Below are 23,378 nucleotides of genomic sequence, written 5' to 3'. Positions count from 1 at the left end.
ATGCTGATGCATATTGAGTTTTCCCATCTGAGGTTGCGTAAAAATAACTATCCGTCTAATACAAAGTTTTAAAATTATAGCGCTGCTTCTTTGACATGACAATAGGGTAAAATCTGGAAGCATCGAAAATAGTTTAAGTTAATATTGTTGTCGGTCTATTTTTATTGAATCTTTTTCTTATTCGAGGTGTAAATCTACTACCTAATCAACTGTTCAACAGGTCAATTCACATTAGCCACCAACAATCATGAACAGAACGCCACCGGTGGAACGAGAAATCAAATGACTGTTACATATATTTTCAATGCACACATTCACGCATTAACCTTTCGTATTATGATGTAACCATTTGCTGAAGACGTTTCCTTGATGGTTAATCAAATTCGACCTTAGGTCAAAATCGACCAATACTAACTCAACACGTTTGATTTAACTTTGTTCTCAACCTAAAAGTAAAAATGCATATTTAGTAGATATAACAACTGATGTTTCATTTTTGTTCCTGCTAAGCGGTTCTTCTTCTATATGAAGCTGTGTATACGGGTTTCCAATTTTACTTACTCTATGACGCGAAAATCTAGTACGAAATGAGAATCAATCTCAGTTTTCTTTGGTTTTGGCACTGATTGGTATATATATATAAACATAGTACATGTGTATATGTCCTCAGAACGTTTCCTTTGAACCAGCTCATGCTCAATTGTGTTAACTTGTTTCGGTGCGTGTCATTAGGTCCTACGATATAATCTTACTTTCTAAACGACTTAATCTACGGGTTTCATTGATACAGAGTTTTCTTTTTACAAAAATAAATTTGCAGACTAAACAGAAAAACACCAGCGTTTTAAGTATCTACACGGAAAAGGGAAATTGCATTGACCAACGTGGTGTAGCTAACCACGAAGTGGGACCAGAAAGTAAAATGTTACGTACACAATAAGTGCATTATTATTATTTGGTTAATCAACTAACAGAGAGATTTCTGCAGTATATGAGTAAGTGAGTCCCACTTCATGTGGTCAAAGCTTCTAAAACTAAAACAAAATATAAATAAATTCTACTAGATTCTGCTCATTGAAAATAAATAAATTTTTAAATGTTAGTTTGGTATAACTTAGGATGAGTTTGATTGTTGTTCGTCTGGTTAGCCAATCGATCTTTCTTTTATACTGTACTACTAAACTAATACGTGTAAACGACCGGTTTCAATTTTGTGTCAAAATCACATCTAAGCGACACTTAAAAATGAGTGTCTCGCAAGAGTGTGCAGATTTTGTGGAAATATTTTTTCTTCACTTTTAGATGTGAACAGGACACTGACCTAACAGGAAAATTACATTAAGATCCTGATTATGACTTTTCAAACTATAAAAAGTGTTAATTTCTATTGATCACTGGCTGTTGTTGTGATTGTTGCTCGCGCTGTTGTTCGCGGTGTTGTTCGCGCTGTTCGCGCTGTTCACGTTGTTGTTGTAGCAGCTCACGCTGTTGCTGTTGGTGTTTCCTTTTTTCACTGAGATGCAATCGCTTGATATGCTGCTCCAAATTCCATTTGCGGCGAAATTTTTTATAGCAAAATTTGCACTGGATTTTTTTCTCCACGCCGCATTCATGATTCATATGGCGTAGCATGATACTTCGCGTCGAATACCATTTACCGCACTTAAGACAGGGAAAATTCTGACCGTTCTTGCGTGCTAAAAACCGAGCATGGCTTAACTGACGTTGTGAATCTGTTGAACGACCATACAGGTCATCGGTCAATGAGCCAAAATTGTAGTAATCGGTCCACAATTCTAGATTCAGGAAAGAGAAGTATAATAATAAATTAGTATACAATTAAAACTTGAACTTGATTAGTCAAACAACTAGCACAAACTCTTGCACGTTAGTTTCGGTTGTATGTACATGTGATAACACATATGTAATGTTTTGTGACTCTAGTTTTTTTTTCTTTTTCGAAAACATTCCTTGCAATAAAGATTTATATTTTTTTTAATGAACGAAAATCAGAAGACAAATATACTACATAATCACACATATAAAACGGTCCACTGATTTAGTTTCGGAAAGTATTGTTTAGGATAAATGATCATAAAGTAAAAGGACAGAATAATTATCTTCAACAGACACAATCACCATGTCATCGAGGACCGAATCATATGAAGAACAAAGGAATCGACAAAACGAAAACCATAATTTTTTGAAACTTTATTTTTGCCATTTCTTTAGGTAGAAACTTTCAACGTTGCAGGTATATGACCGTCTATCACGCACCAAAAAGAGCGAAAGGAACTATTAACCGAAAAGAACAAATCAGACGAACGGCTGCTTGTGACGCAGTTGGACATGTTTTTTCAGATCATGTCTGTGTTTGGTCACGTAAAAACAATATGGACATGTTTGTTGAGGAAACTTGTTGCACTCGTAAGCTCGATGTCGTTGCAGTGAGCCCTTGATTTTGTATTGTTTGTGGCAATCAAAGCACTCGTACAGCACTGGCGGTTTATCACAGCAGAAGGAAAATTGTTTGGAAAAAGATCGCATGAGCCCATTCGCATGGTCCGCAAGTATAGTATAAACACCCTGTCGCGAGGCACTGTCTTGGATGCTAGGGTAACTTTCTATGCGATGTTCACCATCGGAGTGCCACGCCAATGACGCATCTGAAATATAAAATAAAATATATATCAGCGAGAAAATTGGATTACGTAGTTAATCACCAGAAATTAAAAATCAGCAGATGCAGTAAAATGTTTGAACTAACAATCAAGAGTGTACACATGTTTATTGTTGGATAGATTCATATTACAAAAATAGTATCAATTTTATTATTCAGGCTATTTAACGGAATGATTTTATATTTTTTACTGTAAAATTTTAACTGAAACACAAGATTTACATAACTTGTTAATATCATTTTCCAATTGATTGACTGCCTAGTTTAGTGTTTATAATATCAAATGAAGCTAAAAAAACTTTTCTTCCAAAGATTATTGGCACATTTGCTTTCGCATTCCTTACTCTGCTTAAAATATTTGTTTAGCGAAAGAGTGTTCTGTCACGAGATAGTAAAATGGTAAATACAAAAAAATACCTTCTTCAAAATTATTTACACTGTTATCACGATTTCTGCAATTAATTTTAAATATCTTCCAAATGTTTAAATATTACAAACAGGATGCATGTTTCCGTTAAGAAAATCAACTTATCGATCTAAAATCATTAATGTTACTCACGCTATCTTCATAGTCAATACTATCATCTGCGGTAGTGGCAACATCCCGATTATAGTCACGCTCAAGCGCTTTTCGTGAAAAATCCTCAGAAAAACTGACGCTAAATAATTCTAAACAATTATCACCGCTCTCATACCCGAGCGTGTCCGGCGGATCAAGCTGCAGAAATGCTTCCGTCGAGCATTTAATGGTACCGTCGTAGAGTTTAGCCTGCATTTGGGATGGGTGCATCCGATCAGTGTGGCGTACAATATGATCCTTACGTTTCGAGCGGTACTGACAAAACATGCATTGATATTTCTTTTCTTTCAAGCAGTACTTTTTTATATGATGTTGCAACTTTTCTCGACTCGGATAGACACGCTTGCAGTTCGAACATCTAGTGATTCCATTCTCGTGTGATCCTTGACCATCATTCATACTATCATCGTCGTTGAAAATTACAACCTCGTTGGCATACGGATTCTGTGGATAGTCGAGTTTGTTCGGCTCACTCAACAGCGTGTGGAGCATACTATACGGCTCTGAAAATGTAAGGCAGAATCGTCTGGTCAATAGGATAGATTCTGCCATATTAGCTCGAAAGCGTATATGACACTACGCGAATTTGTTTTGCTATTAAAAATATGGCGAGACAGCTTTGTAATCGTGCCTATGTATACAGTTATTTAAAGCGTATGCTAGAAACTCTTACCACGTGTTAATAACCTAGATATTTATGTAGAAAATATAGTTTAAAAAAGAGCAAAACCATATAAAAAATCAGAAGGAAGTTGGCATAAAATCTTCACAGTTCTCTGCGTTTTTTTATAACCATGATAAACTCATGCCTTTTTTATTGGAGGATAGCTGAAAGTAATGTACACATAATCTTTATCACATTAAATTCTATCTTGAAAAAAATGCTTAATTTAAGTAGAACGCAAAACAGGAATGATAGTAGTTGTATTTCTTAACAATATCTATGCTCTTCTTTACCGTCTAATTTGATCACGGTCGGTTATTCGCTTCTATTCTGCTTACCGATCGAACTCGTTTCGGTCAGGACCAAACTGTATGCTATAACGCACACCAGAATGAATGGAATTCAGAATGTGGTTTTTGATCGGAACGGGTTTGATCGGAACATAGAATCGAGGCGATTACTAAGCTAAAGCTATACTACTTAATGTGTTCTCTCAACAAATATTCGATATGTCAATACACTACGGAGTTTTATACACGCAAAGAACCACCAGTTTTTTTTACAAATGTTACCTACAGGCCGGCCAAACATTATCTTATTTTAGGTAAAATTTACATACTCATAAGCTACAATATAATGGTAAAGCTCATCAAAGGACCGAAAAAAAGAGCTTACAAGAGTCGAGCAACCAGATTGATTGTGCGTTTTACTCTTAACGTATACATAAATGCATTTTGCCTTCCATATATCTATATATATATAAAGGCTACTATTTCAAATCTAAGCAGATTCCGGATTATTTCACAGTAAGTATTAAACGTATTCCAAAGAAAAAATGCGATTTTAAAAGCATAATTTCTTTTAACTATCCGGGGCCATTTCTAAATGCAACGCCGTAAAGTCTGTCTTGTAAAAGTCGGCTTTTCCCAACAAAAAGCCATGAGCTGAGTAAACCTAGATCATTTCGTTTGAGATTATTATAATTTAACGTTTTAGAACAAAACGCCTGTAGTTATTTTCCAATGCTACTAGGCTAGTTTTTTATAATAAGTTGAACGACTTTTTAACTTTTCTCTAAACACCGTTGAGTTCCCGATCAAAAATTATTCGTAATCATCAGTGAACGTGACCCGAGTCATTTAACGAAGTCTTCAAAGTTTCTGCTCGGCCATTTTTCAAAGCATAGATGTCAAATTCGACCGTTGCTATCAAGATAAACGACGACTCGGTAGGATGGAAGTCTTAGTCTTGAAAGTGCTCTCAGGCGCTATCAGGAAAACCATGAAAGAACATAACGGAGACAACAATTTTTCGTAATCATCTGATGTTAGTACCGTTATGAACGATAAAGGCGTTTTTCAAAATTAAATTGCAGATTTGGGCCGAAAGGTCGCAGACCTATGAATGAACGCAATATTCAAAAAATATGTTTTCTGTTTTCGTTTTCGAAATTTAATTTAACAATTCTTAAAATTTCAGGATAGCGGTAAAACTATTAGATGATTAGATGAAAATTAGATGATTAATAATTGAAGGAATTTTTTTGTAGGAATTGAACGTTGTTTTTAAATCCTTACAGAAAATTAGATGATTAATAATCGGCATTGAAGGAATTTTTTTGTAGGAAATGAACTGGACTCTTGATTACCCCTAATTATCATAAAAAGTACTTCAAAACTTCATTAAAAAATAATCGGCATTGGGAAATACTTCGTTCTACTAAATATTTTTACCTACATTTTCAATTAAAAATTTTTGGTCTACGATGCTTGGTTTAAGAGTCACGAAGGTTTGAAATAACCGTTCTATCAAGAAAATCGGAAAATTTGCCTTGAAATCTGAAAATGCACATCGATTTTTTTAAATGCAATTTTCGTTTATAATTTAATTAAATATGCTCACCTATCGGCCCATTTTGTAATATAATTTAAAAAAGTATATCTTAACAGCTAACCTTAGCAATGACGCATTCGTTTTGAGTGGTTTGCCCAATATTCCTCAATTACTAAAATTTGTACTGCATCTCAGTTCAGAAATTCCAATGTTGTATAACTTAGATTAGCAATTTGTCTATCATTGATCCGTTCTACTGAAGCTAAATTTAGACCGTTCTTGAATCACAAAAGGCTAATTTATAAACGGTGCATGATCGTATGACTATATTTCATTCTAAAAAGACTAACTGAATCACTGGACATTGGCTGTGGGCTGAGCCAGCAGTTTATATAAGGTTGAGTTCGAAGCGAAGATTGGAGGAAGCGATTCGGTTGTATCGAATTTGATATCATTATTATTATCTTTGTGCTGTAGTATGATTTCTCCATTGGCTGAGAAAACACTATGTCTTCCTTCAAACCTACAAACTAACTGCAGCCCGAACTGAGCAATCGCAAAAATATAATTTAATTGCCACTTTTGCAATTTAAACCGATGCTTATATCAACGTTTAATTGAAATGCCGTATGAACAAAACAGTATGCTTTACTTCTCAATTGAGTGGGCGAAAACGATTGTTTTTGAATTTTATTTTATTTTACATTTTTTGGCACGTTTTCAACAAAATACTAGTTATGTAAAATTCAATCTGTTGTAATGTTGTTATTTCATTCTGATCGGAAAAGTCACTCCCGCTTGAAGTATAAATAGCGAGAAATATAGATAAACACGAACTTTGAAAGTCTTCATTTATCCGTAGAGGAAGAATAATTTAAATAAACACAATGAACAAATCTTTTTAAATTTGCTATAATACTTTTACCTAGCAGATTAGTCTGATTTGATACACGCAAAACATATACCTAATTGAAAGTATAATATACCGACGACTGCATAACAATTGAAATACTGGCTTAAATTCACCACATTGGCCCCGGACGTAATCGATTGACGTGTTGATTTCTTTAAAATAGACTAAATAGTTTATGCGTTCGATTAAAATAGTAACTTTGCAGACTTTCTTGTTCTGTTTACGATAGAGGTAGATTAATTTTAAAAGTATTTGCGCTGATTAATTTGCGGTATCAAACTTAATCTAAATCACTGCTGCACGTTTCGAAAACCTAATTCTAGAAAAGGTTTTTTAAAATTATCATTAAATGCTACATTTCGCACAAAATATCACTGTCAATAATACTTGCAAATTTCGTTTGGCCACTTCTTGCACCTTACATTTTACGTATTCAAAAGAATAGAAACAAAAAACACGAAAAACATTGATACATTATTTTTTCTGCCCCTGTCACACATTTTCTCCATTTAAAAGGTGGAGTTCATCAGATTGATAGTAGGAAAACTATCGATAAAATTGTGAAAATCCATCAGTCCATCGCGCCGGTGACGTTCCATGTGCTTTGGCAAATTCCGTCGCTGGGTGACAATCTTCGGACATAGAGGACACTGCGCCCCCTTCCCGCACTCCTTCATGTGGCCACGCAGGGCACTCAGTTTTTTATACTTCACTCCACACTGGGGACAAACATAGCGCGCCAATCCGTCATCCATGATTACTACTTTCGGTTCTAGCATTTCGATGCAGTCTAAAAAAGAGTTCAGGATGAACGAATGAAAAGTAAAAAAAAGATAAAGATATTAGTTAGTATTTTCTTCAAAACGAAACACAATGCGAAAAGCAAACTTATAATAAAATAGAAAAATTTCGATCAAAAAGTTTTGTTTGCTATTGATAACAAAAGTAAACATTACAATAAATATACGACTAAGCCAATCGAGTTTAAATGCTAAATACTATGTAATTCAAATTCAATAATTACCTTGTAAAAGAAGAGCAAGTATAGTTAAAATAGTAGTAGAAAAAAGATTCAGTTCGATACGATTATTCTAGCTAGAAATCTATAAAAAAAAAGATTATAATGAAAACATACTGATAAACGACCTAAAATTTAAACCCAATGTATATAATTCAACTCAACGCTACAAAGGAAAAAAATAATTAAAAAACTTGTCCGTAAAACAAGCAAACTTTTTCTACTCCACCACCGGTAGTAAGTAATAAAACACTCGAACAATGTTCGATCGATTTTTTTCGTGAAAGGAGTTGCATTCATATTTTCCTTTATTTTAAACCAATATAAATTATCCTGGCAAAGTATGGAACTTAGGAACTGCCTCTTTTTGGGCTAAAAAGCGTTGTAAGTAACAGTGATAAATATATTTCCTCATTATTTTCGTGGTCAATAAAACTTAAACTATCGTTATTTGGAATGTCACGCGAGTTCATCTTTCGATTTTCCTGGCCCTGCAACTTCTCGTTTAGCTGTGCAGATTTATCTTGTGCACCTTTTGCAGGTGTCTGTTCAATATAAAGGAATACGAAAATTTTTTCTTACAAGACGGACACGGAAAGCGGCGTTTGTCGATGCATTCGTTGCGCAGATGGCGTATGAGCGAGTATTTGATTTTGTATCTGAAAAATAAAATAATAGTAAGAAATAAGGTGTGTTTGTCATTGAACCGTACAGGCGCATATTGTATGAAATTCATTTGGTCGAACCATGCAGAAAGATGATTGGTAACGTATATTACATAACTCCCGCAAACCGGAACTCTCTACATTCTAAAATATTTTTCTATATTTCTATATTTCATAAATTGCTTAGAAATACTCTTAAACTTAGTTTAAAATTCCAGTAATTGGGGAAAGTATATTCAAAAGTCTGTTATTTCTGATTGAAAATAGGTAATTCAATTAATGGTATCAAGCGTCCAAAATAGAACAAATTTTCTTCTGAAAATCTGCATTCTAAGGGGATTCTGAGCAGTAGGTAGTTCTCACAGTAGTTTTAGGTTGGCTGGCTTTCACAATTAATAAAATGTGTGAATAATGAAAAAGTGAGATGGAACCTTACTATACTCAGAAAATATTAAAGATCGTTGTTACGCGTTTAACACACGATTTTTTACAACGTGATCGACAAATGAAACCAATTTTCTGGCCTGATTTGCTGGAAAAGCTACACACACTATTCATACAAAAATAAAAAAACCAAGTCCATTTCTTAATGAACAACATTTATGTTTGATAAATTAAAATTATGCAGTGCAGTACCATATGAATATTATAAATAATATTATTCGACATAAAAACTAACTAACTTCTTCTCTAGTGTTCGTTCAGACAATGACTCTTTCATGAAAATCATCTTTTGACTAAATTACCATGGAAAAAATATTAGCTTGATTCGATCGTTTTTACGATGTTGTATGTTAAAGGGTTAAGATAACCAATACAAAAACGCTAGCTAAGTTAACCAACAATCTTGAACTTCAACCTCTTGTCAAAGAATTTTTGCGGTACTACAACTAGTATAATTATATTACTGGAATGGAATTTACTTCTAACTTTCTCGTTAATTCAGTAAAACAATGAACAAGTAAATCTCAACCACAGCAAATAAACATACGAGTGGTACTATAAAACTATTAAAATAAAACTTTACTAGTTTGAAAAGAGAAAAAAACTTTGAGTTGCTGGATTTCGTAAATTCGTAAAATTTTATGGCATTTGACGTATCGACTGGTCAGTCTGACGATTGTAAGACAAATTATATTTTGTCAATGTTATTTTTGCAAGATAAAAACCACACCGTGCGGACAAAATAGGGCTTATTCTACGAAGCGAGTGACGTGATATGTCAAACTTGAATTTGCTATCATTCGCGTTTTAGGTGGTATTGCGCGAGTCGAGTCGAATGTGTGTCGATTCACGTGACACAGAATAAGCCCAACTCGCTTTAATAACAATGTCCGTACTACTAAAAATAATTTCGAAATATGAACTTATGACTCTTCTAAGGCGTTTAAAATAATTTACTCACTTTCGCTCACAGGAGCCATTTGGACATCGGTAAAATCCGTAGATATCCGGTTTTCCTATCCACGCTGTCCCAAGTGCTTGATCGTCATCCACTGACGCCATCGGTTCCAGTATATCCTGGTTTGCAACGTTCAAAGGTAATGACGTACGGGTTCCTTCCCAAATGAACTGCAACCGAGAGTCAACATCACTTTCAGCTGTAATGTAAAAAAAGTACACGAAATATTAGTAGAAAATTTAAAAGCCAACAACAACTTCGTATCAGCATGTAGAGGTAGTTACTAAAAACTGAATAATTAAAGCAAACATATTTGTTTAGTTTGTTCGAATATATCGAACACAGATAGTAACCGTGCATTTAGCTGAAATTTTTTTCTTTTTAATTGAAACAGTTTCATAATTATTTTATCAGAATTTTTACAAATTATATTTCAGTTTTTCTCTTTGCAAAATATTTTTTTGTTTTTATATAATTAGATTTTTTTAAATTTTGATTAATCTTCAACCTGACACTATTGGTTGTATAGAGCGAGTTTTCTTAAATCAATTCATTAATAAACAATCATTAGTTTTGGTATGTTACTCGATTTTTGCATTCGTTTTTATTTTTTTTTTTTTTTCTTCTTAATCGCTTGGGTGTGAATAGTGTGTAAAAGTTGCTTTCCTCATCGATCGTCACTCTATTTTATTTTTTTTTTTTTTTCTAGTGCTTATGTGTCCAAAATTATCATCACAATGCTGACACATCCTAATAACTTTTAATATTCTTTTCTGGCAGGCCAATAGATAGATTTAAAAAAATTATCGGTAAATTCGTTTAAGTTGACCGTCACAAGCACTTCATTCGTGTTTCTGTGAATCAAGAGTAAGCAAACGTAGTTCGTGCAAACCTAGATATATCTTCAACGAAAACAAATTTATTGTTAGGATGTAAGTCGGTGTAGAAAAAAGTATATGGCGTCCGATTTAATTGTGGTAACTTTCGTTGGTAACTCAGCTGACTTTTGATTGAAAAAGGGAACTGATTTTTATGGCGACTATTAGGCTTGACTGTTTCGTAGACTATGGTAACTTTTGTGATATGCTTCAACTTTGAACGTGGTTGGTATTTTCCACTTCAAATGGCATGCAATGTTGAGCATTGAATAAGGCAAAAGCAAAACTGTATTCATTCCATCTTTTTCCTTTGCTCTTTCACACTCGCTTGCGTTCTTTTTTATCAAAAAAAACCCTTACGCCCGTATTTTCTAATTGAACAATGTTATAATAAAAAGCTGGTTAATCTGAATAGTCCGTGTATGTGTAAGTATTTTATATCATTGTTGTGTGTATAGTTATCAAGATCCGATAAAACTACCTAACATTTCACGAGTAGAATAACAAAAATGTATAAATCATTGCATCTTTATGTTAATTTAACATATAATAAGAACTCCTTTTTCAAACAGCAATCAAAATTAAATCGTAATGTTTAAAAGCGATCCGAAATTAGCATGCCATTACATTAGTACTTTTACTCATCGTCTCTTAATACGTAATGCATGCAATTTTCATTGCGTTAGTGGATCCGTAGGATTCCTTTATTTATCGTCTGTATCTGTGTTAAATCTTTGTTACACTGCCGACTGTTTAGGAGTGTTCATTTTGTCTGCGTTCGTCGTAAATTACTCCAGTTACACTGACATTCATCTAAACCTTACTAATCCACAATGTATAACTTAACCCTAATGATTAGAATATATATTTAAAAGGGTTTTCTCCTTTCGTAAACCAATATTAAAATAAATGTATATTATGAACCAGTCAAGCAACTGGCGACAACTATGCGGCTGGCGATTATACATTCGATCTAATCCACACTATATCTCTTGGTTTACAAGTACATTGCACATTTAGAACGGATCAAGACAGTCATAGTACATTGTTACGTGTTGTTTCACAGAAAAGAATACTATTCGATCGGTTTCTAGACTTATTCACCCGCAACGTTGCTTTCCGAACAACGAATTGGTTAATATCTTCTATTATTTGTTTTATCATTTTCTGTAGAATGCTAGAACATTAGTTTACCACTCAGTCGCCGGCAGTTGCCCGGACCCGCAAAATACAATTCTACCGCACACTTAATAATAATGCTTAGCATATATCATTATATATATATATTAATTGGAGTGACAATGGTTCCACGAGAAAAAAAATATCGAAAGCTGCAAAACATATTTGTTGAATCGAAAAAAAAATCTAAATTCTCTACGCAAAGTTTGAGACTAATGGAACATTACTTAGTGCACCCACGAAGTGATCAAAGGTTGAGCCAAAATTAACTACTTTGCTACTTTCCCTTTTCAAAGCAAAACAAAAACGAAATTCGGCTTTTACTATAAAGTATTTACGAAACTATCTTTCGATTCAAAACTTTCTCGATAGGCTTTAAAAATAACTTAGAAATTACTGAACTCTTGTATTTCCCACTGTAGAGCAAAATCCTCTCTTTCTTGATATCAAAACTGGTTTTGCCATATTTATTGCTCAACTTATGAGTGATTTGCGATGCCACTAAACAATGTCCAACCAATCTGAAATGCAGGTTTGCTGTGAATTTGGCGGAATTCATTATAAGACTATAATGTTCGAACTATGTTCGACTATGTTCAAAAAATCCTTTTTGCATTTTTTAATTCAAAATAGCTTTTTAATCCGAAAAGCAAACAAAATCGAAGGTATTTGTACAAAGAAATTTAATGAAGACACTGAGCGTTTATGAACCACCATCACCCAACCCAGAAAGCTACACCCCAATGACAAAATCAAAATTATTGGTCTGAATTCTTGAGAACAGATACAAGTGTACAAATTTGAAATAATTTAGAGAATCAGCAGATTCTTCGTACGCTGAATTGCACATATCCATAAATGTATTGTATTCTTCTCTACCTCACTAACATTCTCTTACTCCGTTCATCTACATATTCGTATCTTTTAGATAAATCTTGTTATTTGCATACCTTCTATTTTTACAATCAAATAAATAAACCAGTGAAATTCGCTAATTCTTCGTACGGTGAATGATCCAGATAGATAGATTTAAATTATGTGTTGTTTCATATCCAGATTATATCTGTTTGTTTTTTCTGTTTTCAATTCCTTGTGTAAATTAATCCGCTATGCAATTATTGTATTGTATGTATAATATAGAATATATAATTTTAATTTACTTTGTTAATAACAATAACAATCACAAAAAATCACATCAATATTATCGTTCACAGCTCCTTGGTTTTTCATTAATTAATTTATTAACTTCTGGTTTCATACGACAACATTTACTTTTTCTTGTAGCTTTTTTTGCCTTTGCTTAAAGCAATTTTGTGTGTTGCTATGTATTCCCAATGACATTCTCGAATTTATGATAGCTTGAAATCGTTTACACGAACTATTGAAATAAAAAAAACTGCTAGGCAAGAGCAACATTCTGCAAGTCTACAAGCAAAACGAGTAAAACAGAAAAAAATTTTAGAACCGTTCAATTTTACTTCCGGTAATATAAATAACCAAATTCATGCTTCGAAAATCAATACAGAGAGAATGTTCCTTTCTCTTGGATAATGTTCTGATACATTTGTAGTATGTATCTCATTATTTTGAATTTCTTTTTTTTTTGTTTTGAGATTAAAATCAATGAACATTCAGGAAAAGAAGTTTGCATAACTAGTATTCGTATATGGAGAAAACCATACCACAAACACAAGGATATGTTTTAACATAAGCTAGGGGCAGTGTTGAAGCAGTTTGCATGCAGCAGGAGTATTTAATATCGACAATATTAGACTACAATCACCCTCATTATTTCCTTCACTCTTTGCTCCCCTCATAATCCTCACTGCTTCAGCTCAGTACTCAACTTATGCCATTCTCGTTACTGACGTAAAATCAAGCGTGTTAACATTAATAATCAATAAATTATTTGAATTGTATAATATGCGTAGAGATTTGATTTCACTTTTTCTTGCTTTCGTGCCACCGTAAGAGCACCACAATACGAAAATTGATGGACAAAACACATTTGATTTGATTTGTATTCGTAATTAATTCGCCTGTTACTCAAACAGCGCAACACTATTCAGAACATTTAATTTGCAGATTGCATTACTTTGTTTGAATTGAATTTTTTAGAAAACAAAAAACTGCGGAACATTCTCTCATTAACTTTATTCGAATTATTTGTGCGTAATTTCAAAGCACGACACTAAACAATTCACTCCTATTTTTGCTTAGTTTTGAAATTTGAAATGCCATTAAATATCCCAATTGCAGGCACATCCCAGGTCAATTCAAATCACGTCAACAGATAGACAAAATTGAAATCAACCGACAGCAAATTTATTGCCATAATTTTCAACTTCCAAAATGTTATGCTTGAATGTCTAAAAATTAGTTTTTTTTTCTAAATGTCAACAATTTTAAAACAGTTTTAATAAATAAAGCACTCTCTTGCAAAATAGATGAAATTGAGATCAGATCAGTAAGCAGCAACATTTTAAAAATTTAAAATTCACAAGATTCATTGAAATGTGTACAAGAATTAAAATGGAATGTTGCCAGAAATAAAACCAAAAGCAACAATGAAATCGAAAACAGGTTTCCAGGGGTTTTGTTTTGCTTAAGATGTGTTTGTCTGGTTCGTTTAGTTGTTCTTTGTCGTCGTCTTTTCGATATGCGATTTTTGCCCTCCTTACGTTCTACTGTTATGCTACATTGTTTATTAGTTTTGTAATGTTTTATCATTCACTCTTGTAACGTACTAAAAAATTGTTTTAGTAGTTAAAATAGCTATATGTACAACACATGCATTAAATGAAAAATATATCATCTTTAATCCGTTTCGCTTTTGCTTAGCTTAGTAACATAGTTCTTTCGCAGAGTTAAATAAACGACTATACTTTTTATATCACAATCCAATTGATTTTCTTTTTCGGCGTAATTTTAATAAATAATTTTATTATTGTTTATATATGACAGTACAACTTCCGCTGAACGCAAATCGTTGAAAAATATTGTTTCGCAACATAGTCTTTTACAACTTATCATACAAACAATTTGCATTCAAATTGATGTCGAACGTCGTCAGATTCGCGGTACATCCAGGACTCACATAAAGGCAAACTATCGTTCGGCCTTGTGCGTATCGAAGCTTATCTTTCAATTCATTTAAGTTAATGCGTGGTATAGACATTTATAGAAAAAAAACCAAGGAAATTAACAATCACACATACTTTATATTGCACTGCAATTTATCTGTAATTTTAAATATTTCCATCTATATTGCGGAAAACTTGATTCGAATTCAGATAATGTACGTGAATTGTTTTTAGATTTTTATCGCACACAACCATTTTATGATACTGCCATCCGATAATTTCATTATCTCATATATATGTTTCGTGTTCTATTACAGTTGCATGAATTCTCACATCGTATCAATTGCATAAACATGTATCGATGTTAAAAATTAAGTTGTCGTTTATACAGCGATTTTATGTACATATGCTATCTTTTCGAACTCAAAATGACAACTCATACGAATTTAAACTCAATCAATCATAAAAGCGTTTACAGAAAATTTATATTCTGCATGTGATTTTCTGTTTTTACAGTGTATTCCTTTATTTTTAGAGCGTAATTCAGCTGCCGTGTGTAGTATTAGAATGTTTAAATTGAAAGAATGTTAAGTAACTGACCCACCTTATCCTCAATCTAAGAAAACAAAATTATTTTAAAACAAAAACGTAATAATAGTCTCAATATTAACTCCAGTAGTGTGTCATTTTAGAGCCTAATTTCATGTTAAAGAAGTTGCTAAATTTTACCTCCTCCGTAGTTTTGCCCAACTTTTGAAGACCAAACACAATTATATTAATGCTATGCTGTTTTAAAGCTCAAGCGTAGGTTTGTCGAAACGGAGGCAATTTCAAAAAACTGCAAATTATTTTTAACGAAATTACCGAAACAATGTCTAAGGGAAACAAGCTGGCACTCGAGCGATGACAAATTTCAATTAGCATGAACATTAATTATATTGACGTTCTTGACGCAGATTACTTAACCCTTTCAAACTTTGCTTTTTTTCTTTTTAATAAAGTTTTCTTTTAACTAAACCTTCAATTCTTAGCCTACCTCTACCTACTGCCCTGCAGTTTGATTAACTTCTTTGAATATATTATCTGCATGAATGGTCATTAATTTAATTTGATTAAACTTAATGACGGACTAACACTTTTACACTTTGTGTATAGTGTATGTGTATATGTGTGTTCTTTTTTGAACTGTCTACATTTTTCCATTGACTTTCTTTCGCTTTAACGCTGCGCTTGTTTTGATTACATCTTTTGGTAATTTTTGACTATATCGGTGTAAATATATATCGGTCCTTTCATCGCCCTATCGAAAAAAAAGATGAAATAATAACTTCTTCGTCAGGGGATCGAGTTCTTTAGTTAAAGCTTTGAGGGGCTTCTGTAAAAGAATAAAAAGATTAACATGGTAGTACTACAAAAGAAAACAGATTAAGTTGGTCTACAATTAAAGTAACGTTCAAACAAATAAAAGGTAACATAATAATTGTGATAAGAATAAGATGTTTTCCCCACACTCGAACGTTTGAGGCCTACAAAATCTAGTTCGTCACGAGAGACTCACATTGGGTTCAACAATCAGGTAAACTAAGGTCGACCAAATTTGGGTACTGTTAAGTTTGTTCAACATAGTCCAACCCATAATTATTTACCGCAACGGCAAAGTATTGCATAAAAGTACATCAACTGAACAATAAACTACGATTCGACTATCAGTTCATTTAACCTAAATGAATTGATAACCGAAAATGAAAATGTTCCATTTAATATTGGTACGTCAAGCTATGTAAAAGCCAATTATAGTTGTTGCTAGCAAGTGGAGTGTGCACAACTGCTTTTTTATCGAACCATAAACAAAAATAGTGTGAGTTTCTTGTGTCTACTCGAGTCTATTTGCCATACGCACCTGAGTGTAGACTGCCTTACTACTCTCTTTTCTATGCTGGTTGATAGTACACGCTTTAATAAACAAAAAGCACACCTCATATTTGATTGTATGGTAATTAACTGCTGCCGATCGATATGAGTAAAACTAATCATCGATGCTGATGTGTGCGCATGTGAAGCACTAAATTATGCTTGTGTTTTGATTTCTTATGACATACTGGACATTCGAATTTGGGTTCCACCCCACATTCAAAACGGATATGCCGATTGAGGCTGTGCGGTCTTGCGTACGAATTACCGCATCGGTTACACGTATATGCACCACCGATTGAAGGCACTGTGGGCGGCGATGTTATGTTGATACCTTTGAACAATGGAACAGGCAGTGGACCTGTACCACAACCTCCACCACCGGAGTTTCCCGCAGCTACAGCAGCTGCAGCGGCCGCCGCAGCAATCAATTCGCGCTGTTGTGCCTTATTGTCAACAGCAAACTCGCGAAGATAGCTTGGTGTCAACAATCTTAAATCACACGGCTGGTCATCTATAGGAGCCTGTTGTTGCTGTTGATGCTGGCCACCAACTATCACCTCTTTCTGAATCACCATCGCATCACAAGCTTGGCCACTACCTGGTGTTAAGGGTCCTGCAGATACAGAAACTGAATGACGGAAGCAAAAAAAGTAAAATCAGTAAAAAATCATATTTACAGTGGTTTGGTGTTGGACAACACTTAGCATTTGCTTGCGTTCCTATTCTTCTCCTAACACAACACAAGCCATCTCTAAACTGTAATCTTTTTATTTTGCTTTCTAACTGTAATATTTACGAAAAGATTGCAGTTTTTTAGAATATATATTTGGTATGAAGCGATTGTTTATTGTTTATGATAGTGATTGGCGAGGTGAGATTGTATTCTAGTATTGCTGCGCGCAGTATTATAACAATTGTGCCTACACTCACACTTAAAATCTAACAACAATATTAATTAGATAGCAAAACTTCCGATATTGATTTGCTTAAGAAAACAAGTTTCATTCAAGAAGAAAAACAAAGAGATTATAAAATATTATAGCGCCAGTTAATTTTTCACCACCACCAAACATTAGGTTCACAGAGAGATGATATATTTTCCCGTTGATAAATGAGCTTCTTTAGAGACCAAAGATGTGCGCTTGAAATATCGCTCAATCTCAGCGAAAATAATAAAACCAACAAAACAATAACGTGTTTATTCTGTTCGGTACGATTGCAATTTTACATAGGATACGAAATCTTTCTCGCCGGCGAACACAGTGAGGGAAAAAGAGCATCCACTAGTAGGACAAGAAGAAAATATCTACGCACACCACAATCAAATGTTGCATTGTGCATCTTATGTGTCATCATCCCTGTAAGGTCATCATGCTGCTACACGCCGGTCTTCCGAGTTGTACCAATGTTTTCTCTTCCATTTTCAGCCACCTAAAAAGAAACACATATTAATTAAATGTTACTTTAGTAGCCACAGACTAGCCTCCGGAGTACGCGAGCTTTAAACACTATTGACTGCTTGACTGTAGGATCTGTAGATCAGACAAATGCTTTCTGGAAACAATAAATTGTTAAACAAGCTTTTTTGTTTATTTTTTTAAGATTCATATTTTTACCGCCGTTTAGCTATATTATATGCCAAATCATTTTGTTGATAATAGCTTTTTCTCTTCTTTCGTTTATTGTTTAAGTGTACTTTCTATATTAGGGAAAGTTCTAAGAGAAGATATATTTATTTCATTCATTCTTTTGCGTTTTGCTGCAACTTTTTTTATATTACATTGTATTTTAATTATTACTGGGCTCGTGAATGATTAGATAAAAAATTAAAAACAAAACATACACTGCACTGCGATTTTAGAACTAAATTGTTTTAAATATTATAATAAAAGTAAGTACATCGACTAGATTTTTTTTCTTTCAATTTATACTACTTCTTGAAAAATCGTTTACATTTGAACATATTCGTTTGGATAGAGTCTGTCTTTGAGTGGCGCGTGTTCTAATGAATACTGACTATTTAAAACTACAAAAATACATTCCAACGCACAAATCTATCAACGCAATATATGTAATAAGTGAATGTTAGCATCCCCAAATACGGCGGTAGGTATACTAGAAGCATAACTTTTTGTAACCTATTTTCAGTCCACTCCGAGAAACTATTGAGGTCGCATTGCACGCTTATTTCTTAACATCAATTGATTCAACATGTTGTTAAGATCAAATTGAACGGAAAAAATCTCATTTTTCGGAATAGCCTTTAACTGCAAAATACCTCTTCCAAAGTTTGTGTAATTTGGTGATTTCAAATTAAAATATGGCAAATACGCTGACGTTAAAACAATAGCGACTAGCACAGGTCCGTTTGTATTTTTTTATATTTGGAACATTTTTCGTGGCTTAAATAAGAATCCCAAACTATCGCGTAAGATATATCTTAAAGAACAAGATGGTGCAAAATTTGCGTTAACCTATTTCCAGTGAAATGATTTAGATGGCATCGGTCCAACAATTTAATTTTGATTGCATTGTAACAACTGTAGAAGATATGTAAGTAACAAACGAACGGTCAATCTCTCATTTGAAAGAGGCTTCGAGTGACGTGGACCAATTAGTTTAAAATTATATTTCAGAGAAAAACTAAATCATTTCCTTTAGGAATGGGTCAAAAAAGTTCCAAAACAATCCTATAATAATTACTGACACTGAGTAATAATTATACCTTCAGCAGTACGGGTGGATTTATCATACTCTTTATTACAATGAGCAAATCTGCGCTCGTCGTGTTTAGATTGACTGTATTATCAAAGTAGTCATTAATTATGCCGACAGCAATAATGATAATGAATTTTTTCAGTGCATTATAATCCGTTATATAAATCATGCATAATTTCTTCTAAAGAAACTTACGATAATATATTAAATTAATATGGCAACGAAAGGCTGTGTAATGTTAAAATATAGCAAGATAAAAACAAAAATAAATTAAATAAAAACCACGCCGATTGTACATTAATAAATTAGCATTAAACTACAGATAACTCATTGGTATTGATACAAAATTATCTATTTCTTAGAATTTATCAGCTCTTACTATCTTACACCGGTTGTGTGTTAAAAAGTGACTAATTATTAAGCCATATGACTGTCTCGCCGATCATGGTTGCATACACTGTAAAGCCTTGCAATTCGAAGAAACAAAACACTTATTCTGTTCTTCATTACTACGATTCGACAATCAAAAATGTATGGAATGCATGCTATAAACGTGTCGTATTTTTCTGTAGCGTCTGAAGGAAATATAGGTATTCGAATTCCCTTCTAATTAGGCTTGCAAAACTTGGAATTCAAATGACGCTTTAGATTGCTGTGAATATGTGTCTTGTAACCACACATGCGTTCGCAGTAGTACTTGGGTGGAACGCCACATTCATTCTTAATGTGACACTTGAGGCTATTTTTCCATTTGTAATTCCGACCACATGTTTTGCACTTCCATGGTTTCGTATCATTCTCGTGCTGAAAGACAATCTTATCTTCCTTTCGAACATACCCACTGGAAGCAGTGCCGCCATTCGTTCCGTGTGACGTACCTGAACCCGCACTTGAGCTACTACTATTCAAGGAGCCAGCAGGCACCAACTTATGTGATGATTTTCCCTGTGATGATGCAGTAGTGGCTGTTGCACATAATGAAGATGTCTTCCTAGCTGCGATCTTGATCTTGCCTGGTAACGTGGTTTTAGTAGACGATCGAGATGTTCTACAGCGCCACAATGGTACGTACTGAGCTGGCGGCTGTGGTGAGACGCCGGTTGATGAATTCATTGACTGATCGTTAATGGCAATAAAGTCCGAGTCCGACCATAAGTTAAAATTCTCGAGCTTGATCTTAGTAAAACCACCACCCAGTGAGCTACTGTCGTCTACTGGTGACAACGCATATCGAAGAGAAAGGCATTTTGTATGTTTGTCGTGCACATTTGGATTTGTTTTTGGGAAAAATGTGTGCGTAGGCCAAAAGGGAAAAAGAAAAGAGAAAAATACAGAGCGTTAGTAGATTAGTAGGTTAGTTACACCATCAGCTACATAAGAGATGCTGTTACGTTAAGAAGCAATCCTAACTTATATACTAGATCAATTAATGCACAATAATAAGATAGAGCTAGTAAATAATCAGTCATCAATCTTATAGCATCCTTTGAATGTTATATAGTGAAGATGCACAAAGATTGACACGACAACCCCAAAAAAGCAAACGTTTATTTGCACTTTTTTGCAGTCATTAGTAAGTAGAGTGTTAGTTGGTTGGTGTTGAATTTTTTTTATTCACAAATCATTTTAGAAAGATGTGATCATGAACATGCTACCATCATCACTTCTTCATATGCGTCTGTATGTGCTTCTCTAAAACGATTCGGTAAAAGGCTTTGTAGGAACACAGTTCCACTGGACACAGGTAGAGCGGCTGCTTGCCACACTCGTAGCGCAAATGACGTGTTAAACTTTTTTTCCGTAGATATTTACGATTACATGCTAAGCAGTGATATTTTTCGGTATCCTGTACTTGACTAGTTTTGGTACGACCTTTGAAACCGGTTGCTATCTGGTATTGATCAACTGTTAACCCACTGAGCTGTAGACCTGCCGCCCCGAGTAGCGAGTCGGCCCATGACGGAAGATATTGGCGAGAATGGGTATCCTGACCCGCTAGAAGTTTATCAGTGTCGTCAATTATTTCCAATGCTACATCTGTTCTATGCATGAGCGAGGCACAGCGAATTCCATCTGAAAGAAAAAACACATGTTAGTAAAAAGTCTTATTCAAATAGCGGAACACATGAACACAAGAGCAAATTCAATAACACATATCCGCGGAGAAGACGTTCACCTCTCCGATTTCTCATTATCTCTCTAGCCCTTTCTTTGCAAGTACGCACCGCTGGGAAAAAGAAGTTTTTATTCCAAATATAGATGTATTTTATATTTCTGTCAAATACAAACAACTTACTTTAAAGAGGAATAGTCTAAAGAAAACGAATATTCTGTTTTCGATACAAACTTTCTCGGGTGTATGCTATTTATAGCTTATGTTTTCCTTTAGATGAGTAAATTACGTTTAGTTAAAAAGAGTGTAAATATGATAAAATTAAAATATGTTTCAACTTTCTTCATCTGTCTCTTTTTGTATTTTCTACGAAATGATGATCTGATTCGTTTAAACATTAATGAGTATTCAATATATTATTGGAATAGTATGTCTTTTAGTTTCTTCAAGATTGGTATCTACCTGATGTCTTTTTCGTGAATGTTATTTTTCTAAAATGCCTTGAATCACCTGACCTATGCTTACCGGCATAGAACGACGTACTGGAATTTCAGCTAAAACAATTGGTAATCATTTTCTCAGGACCCAACACCGATCTTTTGATTATTTTCAATAATGTTTATACAAAAAGTGCTTAAATATGATAATCCCTACTAAAAGCATCAAAACAAAAAAAAACTGATTTAAAAAAAATTTGCTTAATTGATTTAAACGCAAAGTTCCTTCGAGGAACATTTACTGATGGCATTCGATTTGTCGGTGTTACTACATATTACCGTTTCACTTCAGAAAAAAAAGAAGAATGTTATTTTTATGAATACACAGTGTGTTAAACCTAGCAATTATTTGCTCAAATGAAAAAGGGGTATACAGTCGCCGGTACTCGCATAATAGTTCTATTTTCTATAGAGTTTCCTAAATGGGACTGTTATGTGAGTAGCGGCAGTATATGAATAACAATTTCGAACATTCGATTTAACCTTAACACATTTAAACGGGAATGTAACGTAAGAACGTTTTCAGCCTAAATTAACACTATCTTATTAAAAACACAATTATAAAAATATATTTCGCCTGAGTTAAACTGGGCTGTGAATCTTATATATTTGATTGAACAAAGAATGAAGCGAGCCATTGGAAAACCTATGACAAACAGCAACAGCTCAAACAAATATGTAATTCAATTCTTGAATAACTGAAGTTGAATAAATAATGTACAGCGAATGTGTTTGTCGTGTTTCAAGTAGCGTTTATCATGCGCTCATACTAGGAAACAATTATTAGTTTTATACAGTTATTCTTTGATTAAACATGGCAACCGAAAACTATGAAACGATAATCTTTTCACTATTTTACTTCAAATTACGAACCATGGAATAGAACAATCGTTCGATGGCACTACATAACATTTTAGTGCGCGGGCTAACCTGTGCAATGACGAAAACAAAAGGTATGCAAATCAATAATTGAAACATTTGGCTTTCAATAAAAGATTATAATATTATGTTGCTCCACGCTTATCTCCCCAAATAATGGCACTGCAAAACTGTTCTTGCGGTCTTATTATCTAAGACTCGAATAACTCATTGACTGACTACTGCTGATGTTAATGCGTTGGAATATTATCATACAGTCTTCTGGGTAATAAGTTAAGAAAAGGATCAGAACGGTTTATGTCTGCTTTTATTACAAAACATGTTCCGAATTAACTGTTTGTTTCAGTAAAGCAAAGCCTAGG

General features: G+C 33.8%; 2 protein-coding genes across 2 annotated transcripts in view; both read right to left on the bottom strand.

Moving 5' to 3' along the window:
* Positions 1-1,377: 1,377 nt before the first annotated feature.
* Positions 1,378-1,922, bottom strand: LOC128736004 (UPF0746 protein DDB_G0281095-like). The gene is made up of 2 exons (XM_053830489.1): positions 1,880-1,922; positions 1,378-1,796 (listed from the first exon to the last, which is right to left on the bottom strand). The coding sequence occupies exons 1-2, from the start codon at positions 1,920-1,922 to the stop codon at positions 1,378-1,380; spliced, it is 462 nt and encodes a 153-aa protein (XP_053686464.1).
* Positions 1,923-2,230: 308 nt separating this feature from the next.
* The window catches only part of LOC128733453 (longitudinals lacking protein, isoforms A/B/D/L), a 79,728-nt gene continuing 58,580 nt past the window's right edge, over positions 2,231-23,378 (bottom strand). The window contains exons 7-8 of the mRNA XM_053827050.1: positions 3,240-3,763; positions 2,231-2,666 (exon numbers count right to left, since the gene is read on the bottom strand). Coding sequence (XP_053683025.1) covers positions 2,625-2,666; positions 3,240-3,763 — 566 coding nt within the window. The 3' untranslated portion in view covers positions 2,231-2,624. The remainder of the gene's footprint in view (positions 2,667-3,239; positions 3,764-23,378) is intronic.

Source organism: Sabethes cyaneus, chromosome 2 (assembly GCF_943734655.1).
Source record: "Sabethes cyaneus chromosome 2, idSabCyanKW18_F2, whole genome shotgun sequence".
NCBI lineage: Eukaryota > Metazoa > Arthropoda > Insecta > Diptera > Culicidae > Sabethes > Sabethes cyaneus.
The sequence above is the reverse complement of the archived record's forward strand: the minus strand, read 5'-3'. Positions and strand labels throughout refer to the sequence as shown.

Coding starts and splice junctions, on each gene's coding strand:
- LOC128736004 (XM_053830489.1), bottom strand. CDS start 1,922: ATGTGTTATCACATGTACATACAACCGAAACTAACGTGCAAGA. Junction 1,797..1,879: donor ACCGAAACTAACGTGCAAGA/GTTTGTGCTAGT, acceptor TCCTGAATCTAG/AATTGTGGACCGATTACTAC.